The sequence below is a fragment of the Vanessa atalanta genome, chromosome 23, assembly GCF_905147765.1.
Source record: "Vanessa atalanta chromosome 23, ilVanAtal1.2, whole genome shotgun sequence".
NCBI classification, from domain to species: domain Eukaryota; kingdom Metazoa; phylum Arthropoda; class Insecta; order Lepidoptera; family Nymphalidae; genus Vanessa; species Vanessa atalanta.
The window spans coordinates 2,869,891-2,886,802 of NC_061893.1; the positions used below are offsets into that span (position 1 = coordinate 2,869,891).

Sequence of the window (16,912 nt, forward strand, 5' to 3'; positions counted from 1 at the left end):
ACTGCAATGCTACAAAATCAACTTCACTCTGTAGCCGCTCAGGATAGGTATCGGTGATATTTTCATTAATATTTAAATTAATAGTAATGCCGTTGCGCTAATTCGTGTCATACGCGTTATATTTAGTGATCAATACATGTGAAAATGTTTAGATGATCGTCATTATAATAGCGAGTGAATCTTAGTGAGTGAACCGATTCAGAATATATTGAAGAATCCGTAAGTGAATTAGCTTTTTTTATTTTTATAAAATTAATTTGAATTTTACGAAAGATAAAGTGTTTTCAAAGTGAAGATTGCATATAATATTATACAAAAGTCTGGAATATAAAAATGACTACGTCTACTTAAATTTAAATTAAAACGTCCTTTGTTAGATGTTCGATGAATTGCATAAATTTAAAAATCCATATCTGCTTATTATAACGTTATATATGTTTTTTTATTTATTATTAAAAATAATAAATAAATGTTTTCTATTGTCGTCTGTCCTGAACGCATTTTTATGTGTATGAAGCTTTATTTTTAATTGTCAAAATTACCAGCTGTTAAGCAAGTGTGAAATTAATGACATTTATTTTTGTAAACAAAACGGATAGTATTTTCGAAAAAGTTACTTAAAATATTTAATTTGAATATGCCTTTGTTTAACAATTTGAAAAAAATGGGAAATTTAGGACAGGTTTATGTACATAATAATAATAATATTAATTAATAATATATCTTCAATATGACACTTTCATTATTAAATAGTTATTTTTTTTAATGATATTAAATTTATTTATTTATTATTAATTAAATATTTCTTAAGATAAATACTTATTTGTTTACTATGAACTTAATTTGTCATTAATGACTTAACAATGTTTATATCAATCAAGTGCTAAGCAAATAAAATGAACTGAATAATTTACTTTTTGTAAAATTATTTTGATTTGATATAAAAATAGAAAAGTTTTAATTAACTTATTTAAAACTATTAAAACAATATATAAATCCAGAAAAAAAATTAAGTACAGTAAAGGTTTCTTATCTTAGTTCGTTTATTTAATGGGAACCAAATAATTTGTCTCTCTAATTATTATAGATATTAGTGTATTAACATTTTATTCGATTCACATACTATTAAAATATTATAATATTTCAGTATTTTTATTTACTTATATTACAGTTGTGAGTTAATATTGGTATTATATTAGGATTCTTGATGGAAACACAATCAACCCAATATAAAAATGATAAAATTATGTAGCTTATTGTAGTAGTGGGTATAATAATATATATATGGTTAGAAATAAACCTACAAATTATACCGCTAGGCTACTGAGCTATTGAATTGACATATATATACATATATTTGTATAATATTATTTGACTGCAAATTATTAATCACTTTGTAATTATTGTACTGGACTTATTAGGCATAGATCCTCCTTACACAGCCTTCTGACATACTGTTAAATATGAACTAATCAAAGACAGTGAGACATAGATAATATTATTGCTTTTTAATAGTTTGATTTTAACAGTTTAAAAGTTTTTTCATGGCAATTGCCATGAAAAAACTTTCAGGAATATATCATGCCAATGATATAAATTTTTGTATATTGACATTTCATTTGCATTTTTTAAATATATTATTGTCTATTGATTATACAAATTTAATGAAAATCATTTATGGCACTTGGATTGGACAGTCAAGTTCTGCTATTTTATCATATGGTGACGATAATGGTTTTTTTTTTCAATTATTATAGAATAGAAAAATTACAAATTGATTGTAATTTTTTTAATTGTAAATTTAATGCTTCTAGTTATATTTTCAGTTTATTGATCTAAAGTGGAATTTTATGATATTACTATGATTGTAATAAAATTTCATTTTTTTATTGTGTATATTAAAATAGATACTATACAACTGTTTAAGTAGCATATACAATTTCTGTCTAATTCAACATTAATCTTTAAAACCTACATTTTAACATTAAAATAATTGAAATTCTATTATGCTATTTTAGTATTTTTATATAAATTTTATTTTATGTTATAAACAATTTGAACCAAAAATTTATAATGTTAAAATTATTTGCATAAAAAGAACTCAAGGGAACTTGACACTGTCACCTTATTTCTTACTTGGTTTAAGAATTCCCGATTACAAAAAAATATAAATATAAAATAAATAACATAACCATATATTAGCTGTGTAAAAACCGACAGATTGTCAATTAACAGCCCAAGTCTGAGGTATTGAAATTAAATTTAGATTTAGAGATATTTTTGTAGCTATATACGTTTCCAAGTATAGGCCATTTAAACGCGCCTAAAATCCACAAATCAAAATATAATGATGTATTTAAAAGTAAATCATCAAATTCCTCCGGACGTACGTTTGTATATACAACTTCGTGGCTAGGGGCTGACCAAGCGGAGAGCTTCCAGGGGCGTAACCGTCTGGGGCGCAAAGCCTCTAGGCTACTGTAGCAAACACACTTAGCATTTAATTCGATAGGCAATCTTCTGAACCTTAATAAATAGATTTGTCTACTCAACACACTCGTACTCAAAGGCGCAAAATTCAAATCTCGCCAAACTCATTCATAAGTTGTAACCCTAGTTAAGGTAGTATTTATACACATAAAGGTATATGTGTTTTTGTTTATCATAATATATTATATTAATAACCTTTACTGATTTGGGAGCGTCGACTCATTTGCTTACTTTGTAGATAAGTATGTAGCTACTTTTTAAATATTTTCATAGGCAACATTAACGTAAGATTTTTTTATCGGTTTGTCTCAGTAATATCTACGTCCCGAATCCGTTATGTGGTATATTTATATTTAATTTAATCTTGATAATTGACGATTACAAAGGTCTTATAAAAGTTTCTTTTGGGTTAATTTTTTTTTACGGCGTAGTTTGGCGGACAAGCATATGCGACAAACAGGTGGCCCTGTTGGTAATTGGTCACCACCGCCCATAGACAATGGCACTGTCAGAAATATTAACCATTCCTTACATAGCCAATGCGCCACCAACCTTGGGAACTAAGATGCTATGTCCCTTGTGCCTGTAGTTACACTGGCTCACACAACCTTCAAACCGGAACACAACAATAATGAGTACTGTTGTTTGACTGTAGAATATCTGATGAGTGGGTGGTAGCTACCCATACGGACTTGCACAAAGCCCTACCACCAAGTAATTAATTTATCGTATATCGAATTAATTATTTTACCACTGCAGTTATTCGATCGTTATGCCTATTTGGCAAAGAATCCTGCGGTACAGTTTCAAATATTACTGAATTTTAAACTTTACTTGTGTTTTTTTGGACGTTATTCATGACTGTCAAAGTATCTCTAAGACGCAGGCTTTGTTCGTGGTGATCAATCGTAATAACAAATAGTCATTTTATCGCAATCGAATCAAAACGTAATCAGTGCCTTCTTGCGCTTTTAGCCTTTTTCCTATTCTTCTAACATAAGGATCCGGTTACGGTACCGTCGAAGTAAGTTGAAGTAGAAATGGGAATATATCGTAATATATTAGTAAAATTTACCCCTAGTTTCATTCATTACTTTACATTTTTTACATTAGCAGCCTGTAAATTTCCCACTGCTGGGCTAAAGCCTCCTCTCCCTTAAGGAGAAGGTTTGGAGCATATTCCACCACGCTGCTCTAATGCGGGTTGGTGGAATACACATATGGCCGACTTTCGTTGAAATTAGACACATGCAGGTTTCCTCACGATGTTTTCCTTCACCGCCGAGCACGACATGAATTATAAACACAAATTAAGCACATGAAAATTCAGTGGTGCCTGCCTGGGTTTGAACTCAAAATCATCGGTTAAGATGCACGTTAACCTAATCTAACCACTGGGCCATCTCGAATGAATCTGGGCGAATAAAATCGGGAACTTTTCGGGTTAGTAGACTTAGCACACTATAACATAAAAAAAGTTATTTGCAGATATGTATGTGCTAAATTGTACGACAAAAATATTGTCCAATATGCAAAGATCCACTTTCGTAAGCAGTCCATATACGGTTGACATAATGTTTAATTTCCACAGAGAGTATTAATCAATTATCATGAATAATTGTTTGCGAATTAATTAATGATTAAATAATTAATGAATGAATAATTTTATGCATTAACACTAAGCTGTCCTCCACCTTTTCTAGGAATTAAAACACTTTAATTTTTTTTTAACTTAACAGTGGTAAGGCCTGGTTTATACGGGGTCAGTAACAAGGCAGTACAGTAAGTCAGTCCAGCGCTGACTTGCTACTGAACTCGTGTAGACACCTAGTTTCAAATTCTATTTCCGCGGCCAGTAAATCAGTCCAGCGTCTGCCGTTGTATGGACGGTTTCGGGCAGTCACTTCCAGTTTGTTGTATAGTGTCCTCGTACCTTTTTGTAGCTTACTCATAGCCTTACAACTGAGTTACTGTCCGACCCTGTCTACGTGTAGCCAGTTACTGGGTCCGAAATGCTGAGTCACTGGGTCCAGTCATTGATCCCGTGTAAACCATGCATAAGACCCAAAGGTAAATCGTAGTTAGTTGATGAGATGGTGCTGTGGTGCGTTATACTGAGAGGTTCGGAATGTATTATTATATTAGTGTAAGTAATACATACTAGTAAATAAGATAATCCTTTTTATCGTAGATCATGGACAACGAGCAACCGCATCAAGAGCTGGTAAAATGCGTGGTAGTGGGAGATACCGCGGTTGGCAAGACGAGGCTGATCTGCGCACGCGCATGCAATAAGCACGTTTCGCTGTCGCAACTTATGACCACCCATGTGCCAACTGTATGGGCGATTGATCAGTATCGGATTTACAAGGACGTAAGTTCTATTAACCTTAATTATCACAATGTGTGTTTTAATAACATGCAAAGTGACTTTATTATTTGTATTAAGTTATAAATATACGTGATTAATTACGTTATATTGGGTTGATTAAATATAAGTACTTGTAATTCTATCTATTAGCCCTATTGGTCAAACTACTTATGACCGGCAAAGGCAATTAAATGTAGTTTCGTCTTATTGGTTAGATTAGGAAAGGGGGAAGTAAACTTTAGTATCCAGTTGTAGGGGTGGGAAGATTCATCCTCCACAATACAACAATAGTTTTGACCGAGAAGTAGCTGACTGAGATTGTCTTGTTAATAAAATAGTTTCTTTATGTTCCATGATAATTAAGTCAAAATATAGATTATTAATTTTTTTTTTCTTTATTTTTTTTTTTAAATCCTTTCTCATGTACACACATTTAACGATTACCTTACATAAGGATTAACTGATATATACTTGCTTATTGAACTAAAAACATTAAATGGCTTCTGTTAATTCAGACACGTTTAGTTTAGTTAAGTTTGATACAAGTGTTTTTATTTATTTTTGACACGTGTCCATGGTAATCCTTGTTAGTAAAGTCTGCGCTCTATTAGAATGAGATGGAACTTTGTCGAAGTATCAAAAATGATAGTTTTTAAAAATCTTCTAGCTGATTATATCTTTGTAAATATTAATGAAGGTGTTTTCAAGTTCAGTCTCAGATCAACTTCAGAATATTTTTTTTATTGACTTTACAAAATGTTACAAATCTTTGTACTCATTATTTTACTAGAATAACAATCTTACAATTAAAATAAATGTACAACGATATATTATTCCATAACTCAAACCATAAATAAAATATTACAATATCAAACCACGAGCAAAAAATCCACTCTAATAAACAAGAAACAAAGTCGCTTGTGTCATCGACGTGAGTTTGTCAACGTTACAGCCTGAGCTGCGCGTGTCTCAGTTCCAAAAGGTCGGATCCCACTTTGATCGAAGGCGGATTATACGTTAGAAGGACGTCAAATACAGCTATCGTTATATCTAAGCTTCGTTAATCAGTAGAGTAAAATTCTACTGCATTTAATTTATTATTTTTAATTGGATTTAGAACTATAATTTCAATTTGTCACTGCTTGGTCAATAATTCGGTGTTGCTATTATAAAAAATCGGTATATCATCTGCGGTTTAATTTTTCAGCTTCATTTACTTATTGTACTCATTTACCATTTATAGAAAGTATGTAAAGAGAAAATAAATCACGGTAGAATTTGATACCGTAATATAATATACCTACGATAGGTGGTAGATTTATCAAAAATATGGTAACTGTAACGTACGGTACAACCCATACCATCTTAATTATGATCATAGTTACAAATATAGTATGAGACACTTTTATCATGATTTTATATAGTGTAGAGAAAAAAAGCAGTTGTGCACGATGATGTTCTAACAGCAAATCTAAATCAGAAAATATTTTAAAGTATTCCAAGGATATTCATCCATTTTGTGAAAGGGAAACCTAAGTTAATACTAAGTTAAAACTTCCTGTGGCGAGTGTATCGATTTATCTCTGTATTATTTTAGTCATGTAAATATTCCCTTTCATTGAAATAAGTATTTGGTAATTGTTCTGTAATATTCGATATTCTTTCTATAAAGGTATTGGAACGATCATGGGAAGTAGTTGACGGCGTCAACGTTTCACTCAGATTATGGGACACCTTTGGCGATCACGAGAAAGACAGGAGATTCGCTTATGGAAGGTAATTTAAAAAAATATCTATGAAAAAGAAAATAAATATTTGCCGCTGCTTGGCGCTGGAGCATATTCAATTATTCCACAGCCAAATAATAATAATTTGTATTGCGGTGGTTTGGTTTGGATGAGTGTATTGACATAAAGGTCCATCTTAGTAGTCATTGTTGGCGGCAAATTTAAGTTATATGAAGAGGTTTATAATTCTTATAGGATTACTCCTCTATGGATAGATCTATGGATAGAAGTGGCTACTGTTTGGTTGCCCATTTCTTAGACCGCTTGCCCAAAATATTTTTAAAAATTCCTGTCATATAATTTTACGCAACGGTACATCATTAATTATTAAGAAGTCTGTAGAGAAACCAAAAAAAGGAACATCGTCATCATTTTTCCCAATTGTTTGCCCAATTTTATTCACATGGTTTGTACATTTTAATTATATAACTACGTTGTTCTTGTTCTAGATCTGATGTTGTTTTGTTATGCTTTTCAATTACGAATCCAATATCATTGAGAAATTGTGGTGCGATGTGGTATCCGGAAATAAGGTATCTATGTTATTTTTAAATTAAATCCTTAAAATTAAACGTTGCTCTATATCATCTCGTGAGCGGTGGTGAGAGAAAATATCGTGGGAAAAGTATGATAGTTCTCTAGGCAGCAAACTGAGTATATTTGCCAACCTGTTGTAAAGGAGCGTAAATTTTAAAGCAACTCCATGCATGTAATCGTTTTTAGTACCGATGACAATACATCAAGTATATCCATGCTCACAACAAAGAATAATATAATGAAAACAGAATTGTGTACATTACTTCATATCATACTTACGTGATACGATAATGTCATTAATGTATTTTAGGAGATTCTGCCCAAACACACCGATATTACTCGTTGGTTGTAAGAACGATCTAAGATATATGTACAGAGATGAAACTTATTTGAATTATTGCAAGGATCGAAGCCCATTTATCAGGTAAGTAATTCACTTCCTACTCATTCTCATTATCTGTTTTATATTTAGCAGTAATTCACAGTTACATAATAATACCAGCTAAGACGTCAGCACTTAACACTTGGTGGTAGGGCTTTGTGCAAGCCCGTTTGGGTAGGTACCACCCACTCATCAGATATTCTACCGTCAAAGAACAATACTCAGTATTGTTGTATTCCGACTTAAAGGGTGGGTGGGCCAGTACAGGCGCAAGGGACATAACACCTTAGTTTCCAACTTATTGGCGCATTGGAAATGTAAGGAATGGTTAATATTTCTTACAGTGCCATTGTCTATAGGCGGCGGTAACCACATACCATCAGGTTGCCCATATGGTCGTCGGCCAACCTATGCAATAAAAAAATAACACGTATATCACACACTGAGAAGTAATTTTTAGCGTGGCCCAAGCGAAAATGTTCTGTGTTTTTTTTGAGTGCGCATAGTATAGACCTTCCCATGATAATGTTTTATACTGAACAGGGCTCCAAGGAAAAGCGATCTGGTGATGCCAGATCAAGGTCGTGCTTTGGCCCACGAATTCGGAATCTACTATTACGAAACATCAGTGTTCACGTACTACGGTGTTAATGAAGTGTTTGAAAACGCAATACGAGCGGCTTTGATTGCAAGACGACAGCAGAGGTTTTGGATGACGAATTTGAAAAGAGTACAAAGACCATTGCTTCAGGTAAAATTTAATACTCTATGTTCTCGATGGTGGGGCTTTGGTTGGCAGGTACCACCCACGAGCTACCATTCTATCATCCAACAGCATTATCTAATATTGTTGTGTTCCGATTTGAAGATTGACTAACCTAGTGTAATTTTAGTCACAAGGGACATAACATCTTAGTTTCCAAGGTTGATGGTTAATGTGACGATGATTATAAAGGCGAAGGTAACTTACCATCAGGTCAGCCTTTCTAAATTTACTTAATTATTTATAAAAACTCGTAATAAAAATAGTTAGTCACAGACAAAGCGACTCTTGGGTTATGTGAAAAAAGTGAGTGTTTCTGTAAAGTGATTGAAAATCACATTTATAAACAACTTTTTTTTGAAAGAATAGTAGCAATGCCCCAATTTAATTAAGGAATTACTAACATTCCTATTAATCCCTCCTATTAAGCTTATCACTTGTATTAGGAGTGGGGACGACCATAGCCAAAGGGCTCAGGATCGATCCTGGGACATTTTACATCGCTAGGCGGCCCGTAAAACATTACGCTATTGACGGTTAAAACGACATCAGACGCTCAAACGAAGTGTAATTCGAAAAGTATTTCAAACTTTTATTATTACAAATCGTCTTTCCATAAATTTATCATGACAATTAAATATGAAGACCTCATCAAATTAAAATGTAAACAGTAAATGGGCCAAAATTGTTAGTGCCGTAAAAGTTTTGAGTGTCTCTCTTCTGTTTTAGGCTCCATTCAGACCACCCAGACCTCTAGAGCCAGAAGTGGTTATTGCAAATAGCGTTCTTTTGGAAAATATGACGACGCTTTTGAGGCAACAGGTAAATACTATTAAATACGATCATTTTGGGATAATAAAACAGTTTTATACTTATCTAGAAAATGCTGAACTACATAATTAATAGTCTGTTCGAGTACGTTTTCCTAGCTTTCAATAATTTAATTTTGGATATTATTTATAAATTGACAATAAAACGTTTATGAATAATATGTCAATGTGGCGTCATATTCAACTATGTCGTTAATCATAAAGTACTTAATGCATTCGATGCTTGGCAAACTTATGTTTAACTTGAGCAAATTTTATCGGTATTTTTTGCCAGTATTTCTCGGACATGGTGATAATTTGCGGTGCCAAAGGATTTCCGGTACATCGATTCGTAATGGCCGCTGCTTGTGAAGCTTTCCATCGTCTCCTTACAACCGATTGTGTCAGCTTATCCGCGGAACTTGCAAGAAGCTCCAGTGAGAGTAGTATGGTAATATATTCATAATTTAAAATGTCTTTAACTTTAAAAATTGGTTTTTTAGTGACATAGAGGCTATGATACGACCAAAAATATAGTCTTTAAAATTACAGTTATCTAGTTAGAAAGCTGTTTTATGGCATTTATCGTTTTGCTAGTGTGCTATCACAATTATATCTTCACTCAAACACGTAAATAGCTCGAACTTGTAGGAAATATTTTCCTTGGACTGAAATGGATTTCATAATTTCAGGTAAGCAGCATGGGAGAAGCAACGACTGGCGAGTTTAACGAAGACACCGAATACTTAATAAGACAAGATCAAGCGAAACAGATGAGGTAAGTTACTGGATGCTTTTTAATTTATTAGGATATCCTACAAAGAACATCACACTACATAACAACAACAACCTTAAAAGATATGTCTACTTGCTCCTACAGTTAAAAGAACCTGTTTCTTTCTGTTCAGCACCATATTGGTAATAGGAAAAATTAATTATTGAAAAGTAAACATATTATATTTCTAACATAGAATAACAAATTTTATCATTAAACTAACTTAAATACATTATTTGCCTACGTAGCGCAAAGCAGCAGTTTTTAGGCTTTCGCTTTCTAGATGTTAAAAGTCGTGATTGATATTCTCGCTCTCAGTTTATTCTGGAATCAAAAGAACATTATGGTCAGAGACTTAATCGACTTTTATTAGTTCGAAAGAAAAAGCTTATTTCAAACATCACATACCCTGACGACTCTCATTAATGTCAAGGAAAAAATAACCCATCCATAACTGCGCAATACTCACATATTTAAATTTACATTTAAAAGAGACAAAAATGGAAAAAACGTATGAAAAATGTAACCGTCTTCAGATAGTCCTCAAATATTTCTAAACCGTCTTCCAGTTATTCTCAAGTCATAGAAGTGGCTTCAAATATTAAGAAATAAAATGCTTCTTGTAGTGTTATTCTATTGCGGGTAAATTAATGGCAAAAAGGCAAGCGAATGACGCTGTACTTTGGTGCATAAATCACAGCAAACTGGCTATGTATGACATTTGATAGTAACAAATGCGTCGAAAAGACCTTTAATTACCAGATAATGTAGTTAAGTCACTTTCCGTTTTTTTAAGTAAATTTTAAAGTTCTATAAATTGTCAGTATCGACCAAATTTTAACCATATACTAAATAAAATGTTATTACTATTCTATGGGCTCTGACACCTAAAATATATTCATATACTTTGTCATAGAGTATGGGATCAAATCAAACGTCGATCGTCTTGTCAGATTCTACCCCTCAGTGATAATTGCAAGAAACCGCCGGACTTATATAGAGAAGTGAATCATCCAGCCATTATTTCTATAAGAGTTGTGAAGGTAAGTTGAAAATGTCATAATACAACCCATTGTTTTCAGTAAATACGAATTTAGAGCCAGTTCGATTTTTCGGGATGGCTAAAAGGAATATGTAAATGAAATAACAGCCTCTCCGTGCAACATTGCTATCGAGTATATGTTTTAGGGAAAAAGAAAAAGGACGCTACTTCATTTAAGATTTTTCTTTAACGGCAAAGGCCCGCATGAGTTAGAAAATGAATTAATAAGTATGTTTGGATTTGGACATGCAATATTTTGATTTTGTCTTCAATTAATGTGTCATAGCGATCATAAAATTGTAATAATATACAATCGCATTTGATCAAGGGTTAGCATTAAAAATTCGAAACAAGATTAGCAGGTTTCCTGTCCTAACAGCAGTCACAATAACCATGAATCATGTGTGATACACAGGACAGTGATAGCGTCAGCATAAATGTTGATATTGTTTTCAATTTCGAGTAAATAAAAGTAACATAAGCGACACGTGTTTATCTTTATATGTGAGGTATACACAGCTCCTGCTATTTAATTATCTGTTTAAAGTAACTGACAGATTTATACTACAGATGATAAATTATTTCCAGTGCGACAAGATCCAACATGCGACGTCACAGACACAAACAATAGTGACGATGAGTAAACTAATATCGCAGATCGTGATGCAGGAGATAATAAACTTTGTTTACACGGGCGTGATTGAAAGCGGAGCGTTTAAACAGCAGGTCAGTGGATCTTATTACGTTGTAATACAACGCATTTTGGTTTGGCTTTTTCGTATCGCCTTTAGGTTTAGAGTGCACTGCGATTCATTTTATTGTGATGACAAAAAGTGTTCTAAGTATTGGTCAAAGTGTATTAAGTGTATATATTTCATACTTTCTCTATGGATATTTATAATTTTATAGAATAAAATGCATACGGAAATATCTCTGGTTCTTCTAGGGTCTTATTCTAGAGCCTGATATGTATTAGTTCTCTATCGTTAAAGGTATAAATTATTGTCCATCTTAAGTGAAATATATTTATGTTTATGAATACTAGATTTAATTGCTAATAGAATACACTTTATTTATTTTTTTAAATCGCAGTGTATTCTAAAACTTTGCTTTGTTTAAATCTTATATTTTATAATAAACTTTGTTAATATAGTTCGCTGCTTTTATATCGACTGTCTTTAATCATAGTCTATTTCCTATTGCTATCTATTATTTAATAATTATATGACTATTTTTATGTATTCGATTAATTATAATATTAAATAAAAATATAATAATAAATTAATAATGTCTTCTGCAGTCCGCTGCTATTGGATTATTACTGGTAATTTCATTAAATATAATAAATATTTCATAAATCATGATTAATAATTTCTCATTATTATTTTTATTTATTATTAAAATGTTTAATATTGTATGCGTAATATTAACATTTATATTTTAACGCTATACTTTCACATATAGCTTTTCTATTAAACTTCATAGCACTAAGATTATAAAGTATGTAGACTTTATTTTACTTTTATTCTATCGTTGCACGCGCATTATTTCTTATTCGTTCATTTTCATCACCTTTTAAAACAGCTGTAATATATAGTATATAATTTTCTTTATTATAATAGTAATTAGTAAAAATTGCGTAATAAAATATAATGACATAGAACTTTTTTCGATATTGGGTTATTAAATTAAAAAGAAAATACTATTTCTTAATTTTCCCATAAAGCCGATTAAACGTTTTGTTAGCCCCATACACCAATAGTCACCCTTCACCGCTTCAACTACCCTTATAGCAGAGGGAGATCAAACCACTAACAAAATAATCGCTAAGATCTGTATGATATATAATAGTCTGCCACATTAGATTTTCAGGCAGTTGACATAATGTTCCAAAACGAAATAACGAACTGCCTTGGTGTACTTACAAAAAATTTATTGTAATGATAATAAATAACAATATCTTGAATTTATTAGTATTCAATCTGTCACTAATAATATTGTAACAGGAAATCCGTCAAGCGGCAGAGCTCCTCGGATTCCACGAGCTGACGAAACTCAGCCAGTTCATACTTGACCAGCATTTGCTCTTCGATAAGGGTTTTATGCACCAGTTTCATACAGTAAGTCTTGAACTCATTTTAATGATGATTATTATCAATACTGGAAGACTAAATAGTCCAAAAGAGACTTCTATCGTACTCGCTCCTTAAAAACAGTCATCAGTCAAAATATCATAACAATGATAATCATTAGTCACCAAGAAACCAAACCATATAAAAATGAATTAAGTCCCAAGTTTTTAGAATTACTTTCACGCTGTTTCTAATTTGGAATTGGTTCGATAGACTTTCCTTATTTCTCAATTCTTGTAAAAATTAAAAAAAATACGGCAAATTGCCCTCGATTTTGCAAAAAAACCTTCTTAAAATGCTTTTCTATCGTGATAGAAATTCGGTTAACACAATAAAAATATTAAAATATACTGAACTGTTTCTGTATCCAAGTATCCAAATAAAAAATTGTTTAAAATTTGATTTATTTTCTTGCCTATTTTCAACTTTTTCTAAAAGTGTCATACGTCCTCTGAAATGCCGTGTAAGTTATAAATAACACTCGTGGTAAAAGTCGTAATAAAACAATTTATAAGTTAATATGTCTACGAGATTCCATGAAGATAAGACTTCATCATTATTCATTCATTATAAGGTACCAAATAAATGCAATACATATTTTTCAGCCATTACCGACGAGACTCCGCGATATGTGCGTGGAGCAAAACTTGTTTGCGGATGTAACCTTTGATCTAGATGACGGGATACATTTAGCTCACAGGGCGATGCTCATGGCGAGGTGTGATCCTATGAAAGCGATGTTTCAAGGACATTTCAGGGAGAGCACTTCAAGAGTGGTGAGTTTGAATTACTTACTGATTTTTTTTTAATGCTAAAAGCATTTGGAACTTACCAGTTCTTAATCTTAGTGATTTTGATTCGGACCTTATACTTCTGGAAGAGAATATTTTATAGAAGTTTTTTTTCCCTTTCTACTGAGAATCTCTTATCTGGAAATCCAGGGATCTTTCTTATAATCTTAAAAATACTCATCCTGGTTGCTTCAACAAATGGCTGCTAAAAGTTTACTCATTTCCTTGACATATTATTGATATATTAAATTCAAAAAATTTCATCGTCAATATATCAGAAAATGACAAATATTCATATTTATTTATAGTCAATGTTACCCTCCTAAATAGCATAGCATCGTAAGTCGGTTTCCAATATTTAACGAATCAGATACGAAGTTAGTTCACAAAGTATAGTACATAAAAAAGGATGAGATGCACACTCTCGTAATTTTTTCAGGAACACCTTAGTTCTTATGATGTTAAAAATTTTGTTTCAGATATCTTTCCCAGGCGTAAAAATGTATGCGTTTCACATACTCCTTTGCTACATTTATTCCGACAAGATACCAACCGTCGAACCTACGAGATGTCTCGAGTTGTTGGAGCTGGCGAACAGACTATGTATGAATAGATTAGTCAACCTCGTCGAGGCTAGGGTTATAGATCAACTACAGCACCAGGATAGGTGAGAACTCCATTTGATTATTTAATTATAGTGGAAATTTGTATTGAATGACTTAATTTTTGTGTCCATCGCTTTTTCCAACCATTATTTAAAAGTAAACACTTTCTTACTGTTCGTTATTACAAAAGTTCACGCATCTTAGAGATATGCTTTAACATATGAATCTTGGCAAGCACCAGAGTTTTTAAGTGTTTTGGTTTATAATTAATCTCGCTCTTGAAGGTGAAGGAAACCTGCTGAGGGCGAAATTATAGCACATTAGTATTTACTAATTGAAAATTGTGTTGGAATGAGTTTGAATATAAATATTCTCCTCAAAATGTAATGAGGACTTTCCTCAGCATTAGGACATTTAGCGGCTGATACACTTGCCGTTTGGCGGTATATTAATTGGTACTGTTGAAAGTTATCTAATATTCTTAATCTATTTTAATCGGCTAACGGAATTTTTAGTACCTTGTTTATTTTTCATTTTGTTTTTTTTTTTAAATATGATTTTTGATTGTTTTTAGACTCGGAGAAGACGACCAGGTTGTGGAAATCGCACTTTCATTGCTTGAGTCTGTTAAGGTTAGTCTTTTTTTAAAGAGTCTACTCGTCAAATCTTTTGCGCAAAAGTAATCCGCAAGATTTCGCTTCGTATAAGTAAAATTATCCTTATACATACTGATGTAGTTGGTATGACAAAGAGTTATAGAGACTTATCCTTCATGGTCGCTCACAGTTGCACAACGCACACAACCTGTCGGAGTGGTGCACGTGGCGCCTGTGCGGCGCGTACGACCGCGTGTGCCGCGCCAGGCACCTCAGCGTGTCGTCCAGGGAGTACTTGGCCGACAATCGCTGGCCGCCTGTCTGGTGAGTCACTATTAATAACTTTATAGTCACATAAAATTAATGACAGCTTTGACCTTGAATTGACAAGATCTAATTGGTCGAGATTTAAAATAATCTATGGTATACTTTATGGATGCGTAAATGTTTTTTCGGAACTTTGGAAGTAAGATTAAAGGGGATCTAAGTAGTTAAGTATTATATATTTTATGTAAAAATATATTCTTGAAGAACTATTGTGTAGTCATTAATATAGCAGAGCAAATGGCATGAAATATAGTGTATCTATCATCTTTGCTTATGTATTAGTTAAGAAAAATCGTCCTTGAACATTTTATCTTTCTGATTTTAATGAACATAATTTTTAAATGTATAATTCAATACTTATAGGTATGTTAAAGAATTCGACTACTACCAGAAATGCGTTACGGAACAGTCAAAGGAACAAAAAGAAATCCGACCGACGACATCATTACAGGCCAATCAGCAGACTGGCTGTTTATGTTTTTCCAGTAAGTATTTGTTTTATACAAGTCATTTTCACCTTTACATACATAAACATAAGCTTTACTATAACTCTCTGGTGTCACAATGCCTTATGTTTTTGATGAGAAATAACGCCTTGAAGGCAACTGGTACCTATGACCATTATACCGTCATGCCCCTCTCGTGTGTGTGAAGCGTGTAGAATACTTCGTTGCTTTATATTATTAGATTAACGAAACTCTGTTTTAATAAAAAAATATATATTTATTGGTTTACTGTAATTATAAATTATTTCAATAATAATATCGATGTTTCGCATCCGCGTCCGTGACGGCTCCAAGTATTTTACGTAGACGCAAATGTTATATATACTCAGTATCTACTCAGTGATATAAAGAAATTGAAAAATAGATAGACATATTTGTTTTTAGGTAAAGTGCGTCGCGAGAGCGGTCCGGCGGACGCCACGACCGCACTGTGCCGTACCGACCCGCAGCAGCCGCCGCTCTGACACCTGCCTTACTGGAGGTGAGCTCACACACACTCTCATGAATATCGTGTCGTCCTGGTTTCAAATAAAAAGTTATTAAGTTTTGCCGTCAAGACAATCGATAGTCTGGAGTTTGTATGATTCTACCTTTACAATTTTAATGAAACTATAAGTACTTTGTTTCGCAGATCGCTCCGTGTCGCGGTTCTCCTACCAGTGTCCGTCTGCTTCATGAGCACGATATTGACGATTCTAATACTTTTCCACGTTTACACTTAAACATGTAACTTTACATATTATACGAACACAAACTTGGAATAACTAGTGCGAAAGGGTCACTAAATCACAACGCAAACTGTCAGATAAAAAAAATCGTCTATGCCCATTATATTACATAATCTGAAATCCCCCTTACTATGCTTCTATGACTATACCAACTACGATATTCTTATACTACGAGTACAATACTTCAATACATAATAAACATTCACAATACGAAATCGATTTATGAATTATGTGGAATTAATTTATGGTGTGACAAAAATTTTCTAAGGTT

The 16,912-nt window shown here is 32.6% G+C and overlaps 1 protein-coding gene across 2 annotated transcripts; it reads left to right on the forward strand.

Moving 5' to 3' along the window:
* LOC125073091 (rho-related BTB domain-containing protein 1) lies at window positions 1–16,912 on the forward strand. Of its 2 annotated transcripts, none has more exons than XM_047683785.1 (19): window positions 1–47; window positions 4,682–4,864; window positions 6,534–6,637; window positions 7,098–7,181; window positions 7,496–7,609; window positions 8,111–8,318; window positions 9,060–9,152; window positions 9,435–9,590; window positions 9,832–9,917; window positions 10,831–10,957; window positions 11,545–11,682; window positions 12,963–13,076; window positions 13,694–13,864; window positions 14,359–14,546; window positions 15,059–15,116; window positions 15,271–15,404; window positions 15,771–15,892; window positions 16,298–16,394; window positions 16,545–16,912. In XM_047683785.1, exons 2-18 carry the CDS (start codon window positions 4,685–4,687, stop codon window positions 16,375–16,377), a joined length of 2,157 nt encoding a protein of 718 aa, XP_047539741.1. In that variant the 5' UTR covers window positions 1–47; window positions 4,682–4,684; the 3' UTR covers window positions 16,378–16,394; window positions 16,545–16,912. The 2 variants fall into 2 exon arrangements, with proteins under 2 accessions (XP_047539741.1, XP_047539740.1); XM_047683784.1 differs by having other exon boundaries at window positions 28–219.